The sequence below is a fragment of the Emydura macquarii genome, unplaced genomic scaffold (assembly GCF_026122565.2).
Source record: "Emydura macquarii macquarii isolate MOO-44397 ecotype Brisbane River unplaced genomic scaffold, CSIRO-AGI_Emac_v2 contig_1043, whole genome shotgun sequence".
In the NCBI taxonomy this organism is placed as follows: Eukaryota; Metazoa; Chordata; order Testudines; family Chelidae; genus Emydura; species Emydura macquarii.
Genome location: NW_027131180.1, coordinates 13011196 through 13033746, shown reverse-complemented (window position 1 = coordinate 13033746; position 22551 = coordinate 13011196). Strand labels below are relative to the sequence as shown.

General features: G+C 37.2%; 2 protein-coding genes across 5 annotated transcripts in view; one reads left to right on the top strand and one right to left on the bottom strand.

Annotated features, from left to right (window-relative positions):
• CASK (calcium/calmodulin dependent serine protein kinase) overlaps positions 1-22551 on the top strand; it is a 410160-nt gene that overhangs the window by 200748 nt on the left and 186861 nt on the right. For all 4 annotated transcript variants that reach the window (XM_067545145.1, XM_067545148.1, XM_067545147.1 and 1 more), the window contains exon 5: positions 4016-4088. In XM_067545145.1, the coding sequence (XP_067401246.1) occupies positions 4016-4088 (73 nt within the window). The remainder of the gene's footprint in view (positions 1-4015; positions 4089-22551) is intronic.
• GPR82 (G protein-coupled receptor 82) lies at positions 21365-22423 on the bottom strand. The gene has a single exon (XM_067544984.1). The coding sequence runs from the start codon at positions 22421-22423 to the stop codon at positions 21365-21367; it is 1059 nt and encodes a 352-aa protein (XP_067401085.1).

The window sequence follows — 22551 nt, the reverse complement described above, 5'->3', positions numbered from 1 at the left end:
GAACTTAAATATAGTTCTACTTCTAATCTGACACATCTCAATGTATTATCTGCTGTTGCTGCTTTGGTAGACTGTCATTTGGAGAACTGCGTGTGTTGATATGAACATAAGTTCTGCCGAAAGATACACCCCCACCATGTTGTAATAAAGTGAATTGCTTGACAAGTATTGGAGAGACTGGTTTCCCTAAAAGACGTTATTTTGTGATGTGGTCTTTTTTCATTAATATATCCTTTAAATGTACATGATATATTAGGTGGTGGTCAAAGTGCTAATCACATGACATAGTCACAGAACTTGTAATGAATCCTGTGGTCATCCATTAGACCTCTACAGATAATAAGTATTGTTTGTTTCTTAATGTAGACTTCTTGGGGCTGCGACTGTCCCTTCCTCTCTTTTGTAGAGATGCTGTCAACTTAACTAAATAAGTCATGTCATTATAACCTCATCTCTATCATATTACTTCTGACTTGTTATCAAATTTTATGTAAAATTGATTCTTACAGTACTGCATATTCTGTATTGCAATGGTCATGCAGTCAAATAATAGTTTACTTAGCTTATTTTACAGTTTTAACTTTCCAACCCTAATTTTTAAATTGACTCTCAATTTTGGAGACTAACATTCAGAATATTTGCCCTTACTGAGTGCCTGCCTGACTTTGTCATTAAGGGTACGTCTACACTGATGGCGGCAAAGTTGCCGCCATCAGATTGACCTATGTGGATCGACTGAGTGGTCAGTGAAGACCCGCTCATTTGATCCTGAAGTCAACGCAGTAGAATTACCCCCTCAAGTGGCGTAGCACTGCGTCGACGGGAACGCAGTTCCCATCAGCGCAGTGCAGTGAAGAGAAGACACCGCACATGAAGGGAAGCATAGCAGTCGACGGGAGTTACACAAGCTACTCTGTGTAGCTTGCATAACTCCCATCGACTGCCGCCAAATCTCCAGGTAAGTGTAGTCCAGGGCTTAATGTGGACTTCACTGAAATAAGTGTGATAAATCTCTCTTTCTTGAGATAAATACCATGTGCACTTTGCAAAAAGTGTGACCTTTTTAAATAAGAACAGTTCATTGCTAGGTGGGTGTAAGATTTTGGAATTTATAACTCCAGTGTACATGGCCACTCTATCAGCTTTCATGCGTTTCACATGAACAATTTGTCACTTTGTATACAAGAAGATCCTGTTATGATATTGCTCTATCAAAAGCAATGAAAGATCCAAAAGTTTCTTGGCTGCTTTAGAGTTTTTCACACAGTCTCTTACCTCAATTTCTGATTTAGAAATACTGTGCAACTTGTCCTAATCGTGTATCATTATTATTAATTATGTATTAATTATTATTATTATTAACACCTATGGAATGAAAGATTTGATAGGCAATTGCCAAAGTGTCTTAGGAAAATGCCTTAGAAATGAATTACTAAAAGCTAGTTGCCTGATCGTCAGAGGAGCTGAGCACCTGTAATCCCCATTGACTTCATTGGAATTTATGGGGGCTCATCACTTCTGAAAATCAGGTCACAGATTTATTGCTTGTGGTGCTGATGATCCACAGGCAAGCCCAGTCAGTGCATATCAGATTTGTAGGCATGATAGAAAACCTTTGTACTCTTTTGCTGATATAAACTTGGCATCACAGAGGAATGAAAACAATGGAAGGAGTTCAGCTTTTGGAGTGAAAGGTGAGGTGCTCAAATCCAAAACTAGTTGGGCTGAATTTACGTGGTGCAGCAATGAATATGAGTTCCTCATATTGAGTGCAGACCAAGTTTAGATCAGAACTCTCTATGTGACTGTGCAGCGAACCAGCCACCGCTTGGAGCTTGCTATTCTGGATCCTTGAAAAAATTTTCATTAACTTAAATTATAAAATTTGAAAACGATTACAGCAATTTAAACTTAAGTCCCAAAAGATGGCAACTTCAAGCCAAGATTTACCCAGTTCCTTGAAGTCATTAGTTAATCCATAAACTTTATCAAGTCTGATGTTCGGTTGCTTTTTTATCCTAAAACCAATTAGGTAGGGTTTAGTGTGGAGGACTCTGTTTTGACTTCAGCTGAGATGGCATGTAAATACCTTGCAATGCTGGCTATAACAGTGCCATATGAATGCCTGTTCTCCCTTTCAGGTGACATTGTAAATAAGAAGCAGGCAGCATTATCTACCATAAATGGAAACTAACTTCTTTGTCTTAGAGATTGGCTGAACAAGAAATAGGACTGAGTAGACTTGTAGGCTCTAAAGTTTTGCATGGTTTTGGTTTTAGGTGCAGTTAGGTTAAAAAAAAAAATAATAAAAAAATAAATAAAAAATTCTACATTTGTAAGTTGCGTTTTCAGTACAGTTTGCACTACAGTACTTGTATGAGGTAAATTGAATAATACTATCTTTTTTTTTAGTGCAAATATTTGTAATAAAAATAATATAAAGTGGAGCACTATACACTTTGTATTCTGTTGTAATTGAAATCAATATATTTGAAAATATAGAAAAACATCCAAAAATATTTATAATAAATTTAAATTGATATTCTATTATTGTTTAACAGTGCGATTAAAACTGCAATTAATTGTGACTAATTTTTTAATATAATTAATTTGTTTTGTGTCAATCACTTGACCTAATAGCCATTAATTGACAGCCTATGTTAAAACTGCATAAAAGTACTAATAATTTACTATACAATTCAGTATAATTCTCATTGCTTATACAGTTATAGTGTAGCACATTATAAAGGTGGATAAATATAAAAATATTTATTTCCCAGATGGAGAAACCAAGATGTTGAGCATTTCAGGCCAAAATTTAAAGAAGAGGCATGGGGTGCCTTCATTTTTGGATTCTCAAACTCAGATACTTGGCATCTGATTTTCAGATATGCTAGCCACCTACAGCCCCTATTGATATCAGTTGCAGTTGTGAGTGCTTAGCACCCTGTGTGTATGAAAGTGGAGGCCTAAAAATTAACTGAATGTATTGGAAAATTTGAGACATTATTATTGCCCTCAGTCATTCCAGTGAGCCAGTGGAAGAGCTCCGAATGGAATCCAGGTCTCCTGATGCCGACATGAGTGCCCTATCCACAAGACCATTATAGTTTATATAGATTTTGAGTGAATTTGCTATTCAAAAAACCTGTAGTTTCTGCAGAATTCCTGTGCCCCTATTATTAAGGCAGCATGTATTACTGTTCCACAGGGATAAAAAAAAGCGACACTGAATGAGGATTATATGCCTAAAATACAGTCCCACTGCCTGAAATGAACCCTACTTCCTTCGTTATAATTTATATTATAAAAATATAATAATTATAATAGGCTATAATTTAGTGTATACTAAATGTAAAATAAGTTTATATGATGCCTGTTAAATTTACTCGTGGATCTGGCAAATTAATTTGTATATATATATTGTCTTCACAAAAATATTTCACAATGTAGTTGTTGTAACTGAGTGAATGATCCTTTATGTAACTAGCTGATTTTCAATTTTCCTCTGTACCTTAACTGTTAATCTTTTACATAGTATTTTGATCTTTTCTTTGTGCATTTATGTGATTTGCATGTGTTGCTGTGCAGTGTGTTCATTCTTATACTAGTGATCCTCTTTCTTTATTGGATGAGTAGAAATAATTGAATATTAGGAAAAAAGAAAGTGAACTTTAAGAGTAAGAATATTGTTCCCTATTTTCTTAGCATAAGCTTATTTTGTAATAAATTACATATTTAAATGTGTAGATGCGTTTTTTCCTAGAAAAAAATTACTTATTCTTAATGGTCAAAATACCCCTGAAGCTTTCAAATTATTAGAAATATTTATGTTCAGGTTTTATTTTTATTATCCATTCTTATGAAAACATAATTCCCACTCTAATACTTGGCATATTTATAATTGTGTACTTTAAAGGTAAGTTAGGTGGGAGGCTTAAAATGAGTGCACTGTATTTATATACTTTTTTTTGCAAGTTTGTTATATAGTCTTAGACATATTTTGTTTTTACAGTCATTACATGAGACAGATACTGGAAGCTCTACGTTACTGTCATGATAATAACATAATTCACAGGGATGTGAAGGTAAGTCTTTTCTCACTTCCACAATTAACATATCCTACCTGCTTTAAAAGCTTTCTGTAATTTAGGGTAAGATGGGAGTTTGTATGTAGGAGAAATATAATTGGCACTAGTAACACTGATACTGTAAGGAAAATATCTTGATTTTGTCAGCATAAAATTTGTAATAATTCTTCATTCACTAGTTAAACATGTATTTGACTTAATTTGGAAGTCATATGACTTCTGAGTGCTGAATATTAATATAATTTCTGCTTGTGAATTTTCTTTTAAAGAAAATTTGAGATTTACTTAATTAAATCTTCTACCAATTTCAGTTTTTATGCAATTATTTCATCTTTTTTACACTTAGTGACCATATTCAGCAAAAACTAAATCTCCAAAGATGTTTGTGCTTAAATGAAATGTCATTTACATTATCTTTTTTAGCTTGTCAACTAATTTAAGACATTCTTCTAAACATTTCCCCAAATGTTAACAGATCCTTTACATGTGCACACATTATTTGGAAAAGTAGATTTTTTCACTTTAAAAATGTAATCAGAATTCCATGTTTTCCATGTTCATTAAACTCATCTTCTGAAGTGAGTTTTGGTCAGTTCCTATTGGAACTTATGTACTTATTTATAAAATACCTAGCCAAAAAGGGCCATGGTTCTGATCAAGGACTCTGGTCATTAATGTAAATAATAACTTATTGGTTGCTGTTCATGTAAAAAGTTGTCTTAGTGAAAAATCTTTAACTGGAAAATGTTTGTGAATTTCCTTTTGAAGATGGATATTTCTATCAGTCTTCCCAAATAAATTGTCTCCATCCATACTGAGACAGGGTACAGTTCAAGCACTTCATTGTGAACCATGGGACTGTAAGCCATCACATTCTGCTTCCTGACAGAAGCTTCTTTCCAAAGCTATAGAGATAAAACACATCAATTCAGTAACTATACACTTTTTTACCCTTTGTGTCACATGCAAACTGTTAAGGCAAGCAACTTTGAGAGTCATCACAGGAAAAAAAAAGAACTGCATCTTTGTAGAACTATATAGTTCTTCAGATAATGATCGTGGGTTGGTTTGGTGGTGGTGGTAAACCATAAAAAAAAAAAATTCTCACGTAAGAAATGTTCCACTCTGTTTCACTTCATCTCCACCATTCTGTACTGGTGAGAAGAAATGAGCAGTGAAGGAAGAGAAAGGGAGGATAAGGAGTGGAAATAATGAGCAAATGTGAAGGGATATCACCCAAACCTATGAGTTTCGTACCAAAGGAACTCAATGTGGAGCACCTGTTTTCTGTGAGGGATTCATCAGCAAAGGATTAAAACGTAGAATTTATTATGGTTTGGGAATGTTTAGCTCAAAGAGCAGGTGGTTGCTCTGCAGATGTCTTCACACTGATGCTCTTTCTATCAAAGAAGCTGCAATACAATGGATAGAATGAACTTGGATGCCTTTAGGGAGGAATTTCTCTGAAGCTACTTAGGCTTCACTGGTAACAATAAATTCATCTCACCAATTAAGATGGCTTTAATTCTTTGCACCAGGTTAACTTATGTTGCCAGTGAGGATTTGGATGTTTTTACACCAATACACTAGGAGTGACATTAAAAGAAAGAAACAGATTTTTTTAAAGCTATTCTTCTTAAAAATAATTGTGCCCTATTTTATTTTTGGTGGGTAGGATTAAGGCAAAAAGAAAGGAGCATAGTCAACTGGGATGTGTGAACAAGAACATTTACTTTTGTCATGAACATTTCAGGTATATTACAGCTGTATTTCATACTTATGGAACTATACAGCATGGTTTTTCCATTAACAGAGCAGCAATTTCAGAGATACATCAGATGATTCTGTTTAAAATGACCATTTAACTAGAGAGAATGTAGGGGAACTGATGAAAGGTTTGAAGAGAGTCGATACTGGACTCTGTGGTTGTGCATTGAGATCCTAAGACAAAAAAGATTTGCATGACACGTGGCGGAGGGATGATTGTTGCTTTTCAGAATCTTACCAATGGAGACATCATCTGAGAGAGAAAGATGTCCCTGAATTGATGACGCTATTTAAAACAGACACTTGGTAGCAAGTGTGCAGGCACTGTAAAGCGTTTTTTTATAAGTAGATAGATAAGGGAGAGAATTCTGTTCTTCTTAGACTTAATTTCCTTCCCTTCACTACACTAACAGGATAATTTCTTCCATGTAAAGGAGTGAAGTTTTAAAGTGCAGGGTCATCTTAGAAGTTAGATAGGTGAATCCAAGGCTCTTTATTATGACAAAAAATGCTGACATCACCACCGCAGCTAAAAAAAAAAAAAAACCAAAAGACTTTTCAGATATATGTGGGGGTGTCACTTCATATATACTAAACCTATGATAAATCATTTCAGATAAGAAAAATCACTAACACAAGAATATCGATAGTATTGATGCTAACCATGTTACATGTTCCTAAATTACATGGTTTTATAGATTTCCTGTCATTTCTAAACACTACTTCATATTTGGAAAAAAAAATGCTCAGCAGAAGCACAGTTTGTTGGTAGGGATTTAGGAAGACATCACTGCATTGGTTATACTTAGAGCTTGTCTACACTTAACACGCTACAGTGGCACAGCATCTATGCCAACAGGAAGGATTCTCCAATCGGTGTAGATAATCCTACATGGTGACTTAAAATGCCACTCGGGGTGTAGATTTTTCACACCCCCGAGCAATGTAGTTATGCTGACCTAATTTTCTAGTGTAGACCAGGCCTTAGTCTTCCAAATAGTAACTATCTTCAACCATAAGGGGCTAGACATTTACCTTAAAACAAAAAGAACACCAACTTGAAGAGAGCCCTGCAGAGGACAGTTGTGCAGCTGCGTTTTTCCCCCACCCCCAATTACAACAATCATGGAATCCATGACACTGTAACAAACAAATGAAAAGTCTTACTATTTAGGGTATGGATTAGAAGAGCTGATTGAAATTTTTCTGATGGAACGTTTTAAACCTCACAGTTTACAATGCCAGTAGATTTCTTTCTTCCTTGGCCCAGGCCACCTGCATCGTCTGATTTTCTAGATGAATACTCTGTGCTAGCAGATTGATATCTGATGTGATCAGTGACCCTCATTTCTTGCAAGTCTAAGGCCTGGTCTACATTTAAAATTTAGGTCAACATAACTACAGCACTCAGGAGTGTGAAGAATGCACACCCCTGGCCGACACAGCTGTGCTGACCCAACTCCTAATGTGGACTCAGCAAAGTGGACAGAAGAATGCTTCTGTTGACCTAGCCGCCATCAGTGGGGGAGGTGGAGCTCCTACAGCGATGGAAAACTCCTTTCTATCACTGGAGGCTGCATCTACACTACAGCGTTATGCTAGCATAACTCAGGATCATAGCTATATCACTCTAGTTTGTGCAGTGGCCTAGGTTGGGAGATTGTTCGGAATTGTGGGATGAGCTTGTTAACTGGATATCTTTGCTTAAAATGCTGAACAGTGACAAAGCTAACAACTAAATATTATCTGTTCGGTTTCATCGTTTAAAAAAACTAATTTAAATGAATGGGGCAGTTCACACCTCTCAGTTACTGTTTAATATGGTGCGCAGATTCAGGAAAAAAAACATTGGATCAGTTTTCACTCCATTCATGTTTTCAGATAGCTAGAAACAAAAAAGCTTTTATTTCACAGAAAGGGAATGGGCAAGAGATGGCATCTCTATGGGCCCTGACTATATCCCTTTAAAGCCAGAATAAGTCATTCATATAAATTTGTGGTTTTTTTTTTAAATCAGTGAAGGAAAGAAACAATAGCAATTGTGCATAACACTAACCTCACCTTCAAGTCTCCCAAGTATAATAATCTGCTCTCTTTGTTTTCTTGGCCAAACTGTTAGTTTTTAGTATTTGGGGGAGGGTGGAAGGGGGGGAGAGAGAGAGAGAGAGAAAATTTAACATAAAAATAAAGCATTGAGGGCCAGATTGAGTAAAATATCCATTTTCCATGCCATCTAGCTTTAAAATTATCAAAATCAAGCAGTGTTTTTATTGAATTTGGTCCAATGTGTTACAATAAATCAATCAGATTACATGGTTGGTTGAACATTTCTAGTGTTCCTATCTGCCAGTGAATGTAATTTACACTTTACCCAAAAAAAGTTTCTTCTAGAAGCTATTGTGAAATATAGTAACTACGGGCTCAGGGGTGGAATCCTGTCATGGATTTAAAACATCTAGAAAATAAAAATAAATGGACAACTCCCTTCAAAGCAGAGTAGTTAAAAGTGAAGTGTTCCTGAGATCATTACTGTGATATTCAGTGTGTTAACTTTATTTTATAAATCTTGAAGATGGTGAATAGATAAGTGGCAAGATTTTTCAGCAACACAAAATTATCTAATTAGTAAAATCTATGGAGGAGAGTGAGGATCTACAGAATGATCAAATAAACTGGTGACTAGGCCACACTGTTGCAGACAAAGTTCACCATAGACCGGTTACAAGGTATAATTAACTGGAAAAAATAATTTAAACTAATTTTGCACATTGAGTCTCAAATAACTGCAATATCTCAGGATAGAGGTCTAAGTGTCACTATACAGGTAATGATTTAAAAGGAAGCTAGCAGTCTAAATGACCAACGTCCATTTTACCTGAGTAGATTGAATATATGTTGTATGTAAAATGGAATAAGACGTGGGTTTTGGTAAATAAAATATTAAATAGTGTTCTAGTCACTTTGCACTTTTTAAGGTTTGCAGTTATTGGATTACAACTCACTCAGTAAAGCTTGGTGTACACTTTAAAGTTGTACTGATATAACCGTTGGTTAGAGGTCTGATTTTTCCCCCCCTTCCTCCCCCAAAACTCATATAGTCATACTGGTACATGCCCTGAGTGGATGCAGTTATACCAGTATAGTTCTTCCCATTTTTGTATGAAGATAGCTGTGCTGGTATAAAGCACCTTAATACTCATATCGCTGTATCCACTCTGTGGCAGTTGTATCACTTTAACTAAACTAATATAGTTAAAGCAGTACAACTTTCTAGTGTAGACAGGGCCTAAGAGTTGCAAAGCCTCTTATGCAACCAGGGTAAGATTCTAGGTTGTGCCTCTAAGAAGTGAGAGAGAAAACTTGCAGCCCAGAGGGTTAAAGTGGCTTCAAGCCACTTTTGTATCTTCCTAATTATGGCTTGTTATGGAGGCTGAAGTGCCCCTACCAGAACTTAGGCCCCAGGCCTGTCTAAATGATGGCAACTTGTTCCCAGTTTCGTATAAGCAGCAGTGCTAACCAGAATCTTTCCAGTGCTATGTGCTACAGTCCCACCACAATACATCCCTCCTGCTTCCAGCCACATCCCCTATTCCAGGAGTTGAGAGGGTCCTCAGAGGATAGGCTGTGGCTGTCTTCCTCATTTCGTGCAATAAGGGTATATCACCAAATACAGATGACATCAAGAGAGTACATGCTGGGGTATCACCTTGAGCACAAACCAGCCATTTTAAGGTATAAAGAAGCTGGTTAAAACCTTCATCAGTTGTGCTGATAAGCATAAAGCACTCAGCTGCTATTATATGCCTGAATATTCTACACAAGCTTTTGTTCCCCCATAAATATTGCTCTTTTTTTATGGGTTTCCCAGGAAGGATGGTGGGAGGAAATCTATTTACTAACAGCATCTGAGACTACCAGATGTTTCACAATGAAGTCTACAAAGCAGCAATTGAACATCGGTTGCCCTAGCATCTAGGACTTATCTTTACCAAAGGCACTTTACCCCCAAGATTTAGCAATAGAGGTGGGAGCAAAATGATTTTACTATGTTCTCCATAATTGAAATAAGTCTGGAATCTTCCTCTAAGAGAAGGAAGAGCCAGCAGTGACACTTCTACAATTCATAATTGTCTGGGATATAGCTGATTTAAAAAAAAATATAACTATTCCTTAGCCTCCACAGCCTTGTGTTTCTCATTAACAACTGGAATTTACACTCTTATTCATTCAGTACTTAAAGCAGTTAAAAGGATGGAATATGGAATAACAAAAGACGCACATTGTATCAAGTGATACAATATTTTTCTGACCTTAAAGATTTTGGAGTTGCATATTTGTGTCTGAGATGAATTTATCAAGAAATCTTGAGTTATACTGAATCATATCTAAATAGGTGGAAGAACTTGTGAATCTGGATGAAAGCTGCTTGTGTTTTTTGAAATCTAAATGTTTTCAAGCAGTTATTGAAGAGAAATAGAGATTCATTTCAGGTCTGATCTATAGTACAGAGTTAGGTCAACATGCGGTAGCTTACACTGCCCTAAATATGAAGTGTCTTCACTTTTTTGCTTCCACCAATGTAACTGCCCTGCTATGCCAACTTAATAACTCCACCTCCAAGAGTGACGTAGAGTCAAGGTCAACGTAGTTAGGTCAATGCAGTGTCAGTGTAGACACTGCATTGCTTATGTCGACTGTTACTGGCTTTCAGGAGCTATCCCATAATGCCCCACACTGACAGTACAATCAAAACACACATGCCTGGTGAAGACACACACCGTCAACAAAAGAGGCAAAGTGTAGACATGCACAAGGGATGTAATCCCTGTGGTGGCTGTATGTTGATGTAAATTAGGTAAACTTAATTTTGGAGTGTAGACATGACCTCAAGAAAGAAATGAGCTATTGCTAAGTGTTGTATAATCATATATTGAGATATACTGTTCATATAGACATAATGATCTACAAAAGAACTGCATTTCTTTCTTTAATGTTAGAGGCACATATAAAATCTGTTATTGCATAAGGTGTTCAACTGAATTTTAATACTATTTCTGCAATAAAATATGTAAGTTTAATTGCATACTGTTGATTTGTTTAACCCATATGTTTTTCTCAAACTGAGATGTAAACATATAGCATTTTGTATTGCTGCATATTCTGTGAGTTCATGTAATGAAAATAGTTTTTAATAGTTCAAACACAAGAATGGATTGCGGTCATAGCGAGAACCTTAACTGTCAGGTTCCAGATTTTGGGTTTGTTGGGTTTTTGTTTGTTTGTTTGTTTTTTGCAATTAAAGCTCAGACTTGATGAGGTGTATCATAGAGCTTTTGGGAGGGAGGGGATGCACACGCGTGTGTTGAATAAAATAACAATGTTAGTTAGTCAGATTATCTGAGTGTCTTGGGGGGCATCCAAACTGACAAAACAACTGATGTTTTGGGCAGACAAATTTGGCTTTTATACAGATTTTTTTATTTTGCTAATGAAAACAAATTTAATGTAACTCGTAGTTGAGAAGGTTCATTTCTGTGGGTGTGGATGTTTGCTGAAGCTGTGTAAAAATTCAAAGAGTGACCAGTGAAAAAGATAAATCTCATAAAGTATAAACCCACAGTGTATAGCCTCCTGCCTTTTTCAGATGGAAAAGATGCATCTCTAGTTCTGAATCTGATGGAACAGAAAATGTTTTTCCAAAAAGCATAGCTAAGTATTATACTGTTACATGGCACATCCAAAAAGCTGTTTTTGATGCAGTGGGTTATTGTATACAGGTGGAAGTATTGTTTCCAGTGTTAAACTTGTCAGGACAGTGTTTTAAGATAAGAGAACTAGAATTTTTATGTTGAACAAGTCCTGATGCTTTTTTGATGTCTAAATCTAGTCTAGAGATCACTGTAAATACATACATAGTGTAATTAACAAAAAATAATCTGTCTCCTTAGTTTAAAAATAATTCTTTTGCCGATTTCACTTTTGTTTTCTGTACTGTGGAGGAAGTTAGATGTTTCACTAATCACCATAGTTGAAACAAGCTGAATGTGAGGGACTTTGATCTAAACTCCATGGTTTTGAATCTTCTCAAAGACAGGATTTTGTTATGATAATGTTCTGGCAGTGGACACTGACAGAATATATCTGTGATACTAACAATTTTTCTGTAGCGAATTTGATTTGCCCCCCCACCCCCTTTTTTTTGACTGATGTAAAACAAAAGAACAAACACAAATTTCTGAGCCTCACAGGAAACAATTTTGAGAAAAGATGCAAAGAAACAGTGATTGGGGATTTTCAATGGTGTGGTGTCATTTCTCTTGAAAATTTCTATTAAGAAAGATCACTCACTTAGTCTCTACAGTGAGCGTTATAAAGTAAATTGCTAGGGCAAATATTTAATGCCAACAAATAATTATTTTTAAAATGTTCTAATCATTTGTGAAAATTTTAATTTAAAGTTACAGCCCCGAATTTAAAAAGATGAATATAAAAATAAAAGAATATTTGCTGGGCTTTACAGAATATTTATTCTGTTCAAGGAAAATAGCGTGACCTTTGTAAGATGACAGGTGGAATTCTGCACGTATGTGTGTGTTGAAATAACAGCATGTCACTACTTTGACAAGTAATGGTAATTCTGCTAACTGATATGCCAGCCATATTTTACTATGAATAACCCTGCACGCGCCTCCTTAAGGTGCATTTTATTGCCTGGTCATTTGTATTTATAACATGTAGCATGATGATTTGTTTCCTTTTGTGGCGTTACTTGAATTTTCCTCTCTTCTTACTAGGAATATCTTTTACTATTAGCTTTGTTTTTAACTGAATGACCTGTCTATATCAGTAACATTATTTTATTTGTATCTGTTTAGCAGATCTGTAGAAGCCTCACCCTTTTCAGCACAAGTGAATTTGTGACCTGCTCAGTTATTCATTTTTGCTCTTTAATAAAGTCTTTCATTCTAAATCCCTAAGAATCTCATTAGTAGAGCCCAGCAAATCTGCTGATTTCCCCTTTATATCCACGGACCATGTTTGCAGATCAGATGCAGATACAAATTTTGTATCTGCATAGGGCTCTACCTATCAGCAGGTTCCCACGTAATACTTCTTCCAGTATTCTGACTTCAAAGGAACCTTTATGTCTTCTCTGGAGATGAGATGTTCTGGTATCAGCTACTGTGTAACTTTGTTTTCCAAAGGCTGCTAGATTTCCAGATGAAAAATGTAATCTGTCCGCTAAATATATGTTAAATTACACATACATTCTGTTAGAAGAACATTAAAGTTGCGAAGTCAAGCACTCAAAAGGTAGGAAATGTCAGAATTAAGGTTTCACCGCACTTTGGGTGCCCAATGTTAGATGGTTAGGACCTAACTTTTTCTGAGTACTTAACACTTATAGCACTTGGTATGTTCAGAGCACAGCTTCCCACTGACTTCAGTTGCAGCAGTGAGCATACAGCCCACCCCCTGGTCTCAAGTTGAACACCCATAAAATGAAGAAGATAGTTAGGCTACCTCTGAAAAGTTTGGTTTAAGTGACTTGCCCAGGATCACATAGGCACTGTGGCAGAGGCAAGGATAGAATCCATTTCTCCAGAGCAACATTGAACTGCCTTAACTATGTGACCATCTTGTCTTTTCTTTTCCTGCAATCCCCTGCCTCATTCAGTGCACATCTTCTAACTTCTGCAGTGAATGTGGCCAGGGTCCTATGCTGCACAACCTTGATGCCTCCTCAGATCAGGCTCATTCTGTGCATGCAATAAGGTAGTGAAGTAACTGTGTTGTGGCTAACAACGTCCATGCATGAGCCAGCTTTTTGTATCTGTAATTTTGTTCTACTTCTGACGTGAGCTCTTTAGACACAGTTTCCTCTCTCAAGGATGAATTCTCTGTCACTTCCCCTTCCTAGTCCCTTTTTCCATCATCTGCTCCCTCTCTTTACACACACTTGAGACTGGTGTCATAAACAACTGGAGAAGTCTTGAGTTGTATTGTCTACCACACTAACCAATAACTTTCAGTTCTTGACTCTGAAACAAAAGAAGTCCATTTATGTCAGGTATACTATTCTAATAATGTTTTCTACAGCAGGGACTTACTGTGTAGTTCTTTTTAAAAGTTTTTAATAAAAATTTCCCATGATGTTGCAGTATCAAGGTGGGCGAGGTAGTATATTTTTATTGGACCAGTTTCTGTTGGTGGAAGAGACAAGCTTTCAGGCTACACAGAGCTCTTCTTCTGGTCAGGGAAAGGTACTCAGATTGTCACAATTAAATATAAAATGGACCAGATGGTTTAGCATAAGTAGTTAGTTAATATTCTAAGAGACCATTCAAGGTGAAGTGATCGTTAACACCTTTGCAGTCATAGGAGAAAGAGGAGAGCTAGTGGGTTACAGATCATTGTAATAAGCCATAAATCCAATGTCTTTATTAAGACCATGATTTTTAATGTCTTTTGAAGGTGTTGTGCAAGTTTCCTTTGAGAATGAAGACTGATAGATCTGATATACAGTGTTGTGGAAGCAGTGTTGGTCCTAGGATATTAATAAGGATAAGATTTTGTCATGGAAATCACAGATTTCATGACTTTCACAGACTTCCGTGAAATTATCCTATGTCCTGCAGTGTGGGGCCAAATCTGTCAGCTGCCAGGGGCTGCAAGGGCCCTGGATCTCTCTGCCAATCTACAGATGGCAGGGGCCCCAGAGGCCCTGCAGTTCCCAGCCAATATGTGCAGGAAGGGCTCCACGCTCTGAAAGACTTTGCACCACAAATCATGAACATGCTTACAACTTATAAAGAGCCCACAGTTTGTGCTTATCAAGTCACAAATGACATATGTGATCTTGCATTGTGGGCAGAGAGCTGCCCTGAAACCCTGCCCAACAGCAAAAACAGCATTCTTGGAAAGATCAACCAAAAAAAAAAAAGAAGTCTTTCATGGATACTGACTCAACCTCCCACTTTCGCCAACCTGCTGCTGCTTTCTTTAATGGATGCTGAAGAGCCAAATCAAGCAAAACACCTTGACATTTGTGAGATCATGATATTTTAAAATATACCATTGTTTGACATCCACATTCCAGCATTGAGAGAATATCGGGCTTACTGTGGAGCAGTTCAGGAATTAAGGAATGAGGACGCAGCTCTGTCAGTAGTTGCCCTATGACGTTTAGCAGTACCAGTCAACGATGTGGACACCTAACACCCCTTCTCATTTTATAAAAATGTGCTTGGGTACAACAGACGCCACATAAAAAATAACAATCTATGTATAACTTGTTATACCAAAATTGTAACAGTTAACACAAGGAACTTTACTAAAAAGAATCGGTGATTTTTGTTCTATAGTTTTTCACTATTTTTGTTTGAAAAATTTTTGCACAAGATGCATATATAATTTCAAAATAGTTTACCTGGTCAAGGAAGTGAAAACTATTGCATTAACGTTATTTGTTTCATGTAAATGTTATACTGTAATATTTCATTGTCAAATTATAACACGTTTTGTTGCTGTGACCATACCATGATTTTGTTCATTTTTACAATGACTGTTTCATGGGTTTTGCTTAATTCAACTATGACAAAATTTTATCCATAGATATTAGAGAGACAAGGTGGGTGAAATATCTTTTAGAAGAAGAAGTCAAAGAAAGCTCGTCTCTCTCTCACCAACAGAAGCTGGTCCAATAAAAGATACTACCTCACCCACCTTGTGTTTCTAGATATGGAGTGATTGTTTTTTGAAAAGTGTTCCCCAAGAGTGATATGCTGTTTTTGTCTATCCTTTTTTTGTGTGCATTAATTTGAGAGCATAGTGATTGTCTGGTTTCACCCATGATGTTGGGGCATTTAGTGCACTAGGTGAAGTACGCCACGTGTTGATAGGCAAGTGTAGGACCCATGGATCTTGAAAGGTAGGAGTGTGTGTGTATTGGGGGGTACTGATCATCGTTGCGGTGGAGATATGTCTGCAGGTTTTGCATCTGTTATGGCAGTGTTTGGTGCAGTTTTGAGTTGGTGGATCTTGGTCTGTGGGGAGCTTGCTTCAGGTGATGCGTTTGGTGAGACTGAGCAGTGTTTGAATGCCAGAAGAGGGGGTTCAGGAAAGATTTATTTCAGGATGTGATCCCTATTGAGTATGGGTTGTAATTGTTTAATGATACCCCGTATGGGTTCCAGTGTAGGTAACTACTAGGGGTTTGTGGTTGGAAGGTTTTTTTCTGTATTGAAGCAGGTTCTCTTAGGGTATTTGGGTGGCCTGTTCCATGGTGCTATCTGCTTCTCTGGTGGAGTGTTCCTAGTGTGATGAAGGTGGTTTTAAGTGTGTTAAGGCATGTACCTGTGCCCTTTCAGTTCCCATCCTCAAAGGATCTGAAGAAGAGATGTGTGTAAGCTCGAAAGCTTGTGTGTTTTACCAACAAAGTTGGTCCAATAAAAGATACAACCTCATCCACCTTGTCTCTCTAATGTCCTGGGATCAACACAGATTCAGCAACACTGCATACAAGAAAATGACAGGCTTCTATATTTTCATTTTCCAAACTGAGAGAAATGCAAAAACTTAACATATAGTACAAATAATAAAAAGTTATTACTGTGTAATTAAAATTTAAACTATTAAAATAATGGATTTTTAAAATCTAAGGTATTGGTTGCAATATCTGCAAGCAAATTTGTTCTTAAAATATCTGATTTTTAACCTCTTTAAGAAATAGAGAATGTTAATTGCTTGTCATAATATAAAAGGTTTTAATGGTTTACAGTTAAAAGTAGATTATGCAAATAATCAGTTTTAATATAAACAAGATTTGAATTAATAGCCAAAAAGATCGAGTAGTGCAATTTCTTATTTACATACACATTATTTCATTATATTCTCCTTGTTTTAAAAAGCACATGTGTTTTCTTTAATTTTTGGTATATATGTACACAAATTAAAATATGTTAATTGCTTCTCTGACTTCATTTGCAGAATAACTGTATTTCCATAGTTCTTAGAGACTCGTAGACTATAAGGTCTAGTCTGAGTTTCTGCACAATGCAGGTCACAGAACTTCACCAACTTCTTTAACAGACCCCAACCTAAAGTTGAGTTATTGAAGTCCTCAAATAGTGATTTAAAGACTTCAGGGTACAGAGAATCCACCAGCAAGTGACCTGTGCCCCATGCTACGGAGAAAGGCGAAAAACCCCAGGGCCTATGCCAATCTGCCCTGGGGGAAAATTCCTTTCCAACCCCAAATATGGGGATCAATTAAACCCTGGGCATGTGGGCAAGACTCACTAGCCAGTTCTGTGCGCTCCTGTTGATATAATCTGATACTGGTATAAAACCAGTAAATTCAAAGTGCAGGTACAAACAACAATACATTGTTTCACAAATAAAATGAAATGAATTTATAAGGAAAGCTGTTCTGCAGCTTCTAAAAGGATGAATAATGTGTAGTTTAAAAAGAGTAGGGGTGTGTGGATTTAAATTGAACATGCTATATCTGGAAGCCATTGCATCAAACATGGAATCTCACAATATATTTTTACATGTTCTCTTTTAAGAACATAACTACATTTCGTAGGCATATTAGCAATAAAGACTGTTTTCAGGGGAAGCAGTACTGGGTGAGAGACAGTGGGCAGGAATTCAGGGAGGTAAAGGGACAGCAGATGCGGGAGGGAAGAAGTCAAAGCAGAGGGGAGGGTATGTGTAAATTTTTTTAAAAAGCCACCTGTTTAAAGCTTGATGAATGCGTTGTGGATTTTTTGTACTGCCAGGCCTGTAATCCAAGTCTAGGATCCTGGGATGTGAAATCTAGCTTGATATTTTTCTGGCATATGGACCTCTGTTATAAAGGTCCTCTGAAGAAATTCTTTTCTCTGATAAATTTGTGCAATCCCACTATCTTCAGCAAGCCTAACAATAGTCCCTTTTTTTAATATATCCACATTTAACACAGTGTTTGAAGTCATGAAACAGTTTTCATTTCTGTGCATCATTTAGGTCATTGTTGTTTAATTATTTTAAATTTGTGTAACTTTTTCACTTGGATTGTGTTTTTGTGCATCTTGAGTGAAATCCTGACCCTATTGAAGCCAATGAGATTTTTGTCATTGACTTCAGTTTAACCAGGATTTCAAACATGGACTTTTTTTCTGCAAGTTATCTGAACTAACAGCAGAAGTTGCATAATTTTATTGCAGTGGCTGTGATACTATATGATGGTGGTAACAGAATTTATGTAATAGGTTAGAGCACAAATGAGATTTTTGTAGTAAGTGCAGATTCAGTCAACACAATTGAAAAAACTAGATTTCTGCATGTAAGCATTTCTAAAGTTACATGAATATCCTTTTTGAAAGAGATAACGTATTGCTAACTCTTTTATGAGAGATTGCAGTTAAAAGCTACTCTTCATTTTACATAGTAACAATGAATGTACATTCAGTTAATGCTGAACGTGTTACATGCTATGCTTTTGTATTTTTCAGTGGCTTTGTATTGCCTACTGTGCATCAGTATGGTGGGGGAAGAAAAAGAGTGCGGGGGTGGGGGGGAGATAAAACTTTTAATTGCAACAAGAACTCTAAAGATCACAGTATTGTATGACTGGAAGGGACCTCAACAGGTCATCTAGTTCAGTCCCCTGCACTCATGACAGGACTAAGTATTATCTAGACCTCAGTTTGTTTGTTTTTCTTTAAAATTGCTCCTTAATATTATTAGTTTTTCTCCATGAGCCTCAAACTTCTTCAATGAGAAACATAGACAGGCTGTATTCCAACTAGAAGTGTACTCTGTAATTACCAGTTGATTATCCATTAATTGTATTGTTCAGTCACATTGTTAAATGCCTTTATTTTGTCCATCCTTAAATGATGAGCCTTGATGAAGAGTCAGTGTCATCCTAATTACACCACAGAATTTACCTGATTTAAGACTAGACTGTACAGAAGGAGACCAGCAGTGGCAGATTGATTAATGGAGGATTATCTGTGGGCTAAAGTTCAGATACATTGTGTGCATGCTTTATGGTTCTCTGTTTTGCTTAAGCTTAGTTTTTGTATACGTTAGGATATGTCAGAATATTGTACATATATTGTTATGCACTTTTTGTTTACTAATATAAATCATCTCTTTGGTTAAGATTGTTCTTGTATAAATTAAATATTTTAGATTAATTGATGTGGTAAAACCAGCTCTTGAGGTGAGACTAATACATAAATAAATAATAATGAATGTTAACACTACGGGGGGTGTGCATGGCATTTTACAATAAATCCATTGTCCCAAAAACAGAACCATGATTGCAAATGGTCATTCAAGGAACACAACTGCTATGGATGGGCTCCCACATGAGGATTTCCAGAACAAACTATAGAAAACGTCTAAAACAATATGTCCCTCATTCCAGCTTCCAGATTTCCTCATGTCTCTGTCAGTCTCTTACCCCCGTAGGTAAGGCCTTACCAATTTCACGGAGGAGAAAAACATGTTACGGACCGTGAAATAAACCCTTCACTGTGAAATCTGATCTATGCTGTTGGGAGCTCCTCAGCTAGGGACCCTAGTTGCTAGTTCTGGCTGGGCCGGGGAGAGACAGGACTTGTCTTTCCCCTGCCCAGCTGCTCTCAGGGGGTATTCAAATTCACCTCCAGATACCTTCCCTGCTGCAGGAAGCTCCAGAGATGGGCAGCAACCCCAGAGCTTCCTGTAGCTTGAGGAGGCTTCCGGAGGTGGAGTTGGATCTGATCTTCCTCTTGCTCCTGGAGCGCCCCAGCAAGGGGCTTGTAACTACTAGAGCCGGCTGGACTGGGGAGGGACAGGACTTGCTCCCACACATGGCCACTCTTGATAGGGAGATCAGACCCACTTCTGGAAGCAGCGCAGAAGTGTGGGTGTGTCACTTCTTTGCTGCAGCAGCCCCAGAGCTTCCTGCAGCTGGGGAGGTACCTGAAAGTGGGTCTGATCTTCCACAAGAGCAACCATATGCAGGGGAAGAGCAAGTCCTATCCCTCCTCAGCCCAGCCAGTAGTTGGGCTTGGGGTTTTTGCCCCACGGCTTCTGCCACAGCTCAGGGTGCCCAGGTTCGATCACCAGCTTCTGCTGGAGCTCTGGTCTTCTGCTCCTGCAGCTCCTGCTGGGGCTGAGGCACCCCCAGCTCTGGGCTTCAGCCCTGTGGCTCCTGCCTGAGCTCCAGGTTTTCATCCCCATGGCTTCTGCTGGGGCTCAGGGCACCCATTTTTCCAGGGGTCCCCCAAATTGCCTGGGGCCCCACGGCATGGGGCCTGTGGGCCTGTGTGTTAATACACCGCTGGCCAGGACTTGGAGCTGAGGTGCTCCCAGGAGCACAGGGGAGATCGACCCATCTCCACCTTTCAATCTCCTCTGAAGGCAGGACAGACTTGAGGGTGGCAATCCTGTGATCCCTCCCCCACCATTTTGCAACCTTCCGCCCTCTCCCCCCTCACAACACCTTTTTGAGTCAGGACCCCCACAGTTACAACTGTGAAATTTCAGATGTAAACATTTGAAAAGGTGAAATTGACTAATTTTCAAATCCTCTGGCTGTGAATTGACCGGAATGGACTGTGAATTTCGTAGGGCCCTAGCCATAGGTCAGTAACCACCAGCAAACCCTTGTCATCCGTGGGGTGTAACTGTGTAATTTCATTCCATATCCCTGTTAGAGGCAAGAATAAACCAGAAGTTAATCATTTCTCACCCATATGAGACTCCCACCCTTTTAATACAACCCTATTTTAAGTCCCCTCCTGCTGAGTCTAGGATGGGGCTTCAAAGTAGGAAGAATGTTTATTTAATTATATTCTAAGAATTCAAATAGCAGACTAACTGCTCTCTCACTTCCTGTCAGTTTCATTGGTTAATCTGTGTCAGAGACTCATCCCAATAGACAAGGAAACCACCTTCTACCGCAGTACATCTGAGTAAAAAACTCTATGTTAATTTCAAATTCTTGGCTCTCTCTCTGTAGGTATGACTATATATATCAGAAACTTGATTTGATTATATCGTAAAAATTACCCATGCCTAGTTGTTTTTTTAATATTTTTGTCATAATTTAAATAAATGTCTGAAACCTTGGCATATTTCTGCAATGATACAGGTGAGCCAAGTTATTACTTTTTGATCTAGTGTCTGCTGTCTTCTGTTTCCTTATCTTTCGTTTTCTCAAGGACTAGAATTAATCAATGTGTAAAGTTCAAACATAAAATGTAATCCTTTCTTCATTTTGTATAGGCAAAATCATAGTGCACAGTTCATTGTAAGAATTATCAAGGTTCATCAAGCAACAGCGAAGTTGCAAACATGAATTAACAGGTTTAATATTGATAAGCAGGTTTTTTTAAGTTATGTAAATAATTCATCCTTTATCTGTAAATTTGTTTTCACTATGGATGGAAAGAATTCTTCTGTTATAGGTAGCTATGTTTGGCAATAAGACTTTTGTCATAAAATATGTCCTGTTAAGATTTTTACTTATTCCTGCACATTTGTGTTGTCTCTTCAATATCAGCTGTATGCTTGTGATGTTGTAATGAGGATTTTCTAAAGAAATTGTACAGATTCTTCTTAAATGTTTTATCCAATAAAAGATTTACAACAGGATCTGTGCTACTTTTGGCAACCGCAAGACAAGTAAGGAAGTTTTTTGTTTCCACTAAATAGTTCATCCTCTGGCAGTCTTCACTAGCAAACAGTGCATAAAAAATTGGCCTGAAAATATGGTATGGAAGAAAGCAGACAGTTAATATAAGCTGGATGACAAAAATGTTTCTTTTGACTGTACAGTAAATTAGATGTTTCTTTCCAATGCAAGAATTTTTCTGTATTTTACTCAGATGATTGACAAGGGAATAGTATGAGAATAATACTGTTGTAAAAAATAAAAAAAACCATGCAGTAGCAATAAGAACTGGGATCTTTGCAGTGAGTCCGCCGTATTCTGACTTCCAGTGGTAGCATCTGTCAACTTGTTCTTGATTAGGCTCTACATGATAATCATACATTATAACTGGTATAGTTACGCCCAGTACAATGATCCATATACTAATGCACAAGTATTTAGCAAATTTTGGCTGACGAAACTTATCCAGTAGACATTTATAAAAGAAGTTTTCATTAACAGATGGAGAATATTGTGTGTAGTCATTATTTTTCATCAGTGTTGCATACTGGCTTACAGCAGTCCAACATAATATTGTAATGCTGATGTACATACTAGTTTGCATAGCCAGAGTTCCAAAATAGTTTACTATTTTACATAGCACAGATTCATATGCCCACTGATAGCCATCTGCAAAATAGGCAGCGAGAAAAGGCATTGTACTGCATACAAGTAAATTTGCAATAACAAGATTTGTCAGGTAGATGTTCTGTGTTCTTTTTGTAGCTATATGCTTTGAAAATATCCAGTAAGAGAGAATGTTTCCAAAACTGCCTGTAATAAATAGGAAAGAGTAGATGATTGGCAGAACTACTGTAGAAGCCAATGATGGCTGAAGAAGACATGTTGAATTTCTCATTAATCCCATCTTTTCTTGAATAAATGCCCACTGAGCTGAAAAACAATTGCAGGAGTTATTTTAGTCTGTAATCTGTATTTAATGTCTTTCATATTTATTGCTCTCATAATTTTGCTAACAATTCCTTTTCTTTCCCT

Excerpts from the sequence above, each read along its gene's own strand:
- GPR82 (XM_067544984.1), bottom strand. The coding sequence starts at position 22,423 with ATGGGATTAATGAGAAATTCAACATGTCTTCTTCAGCCATCATTGGCT.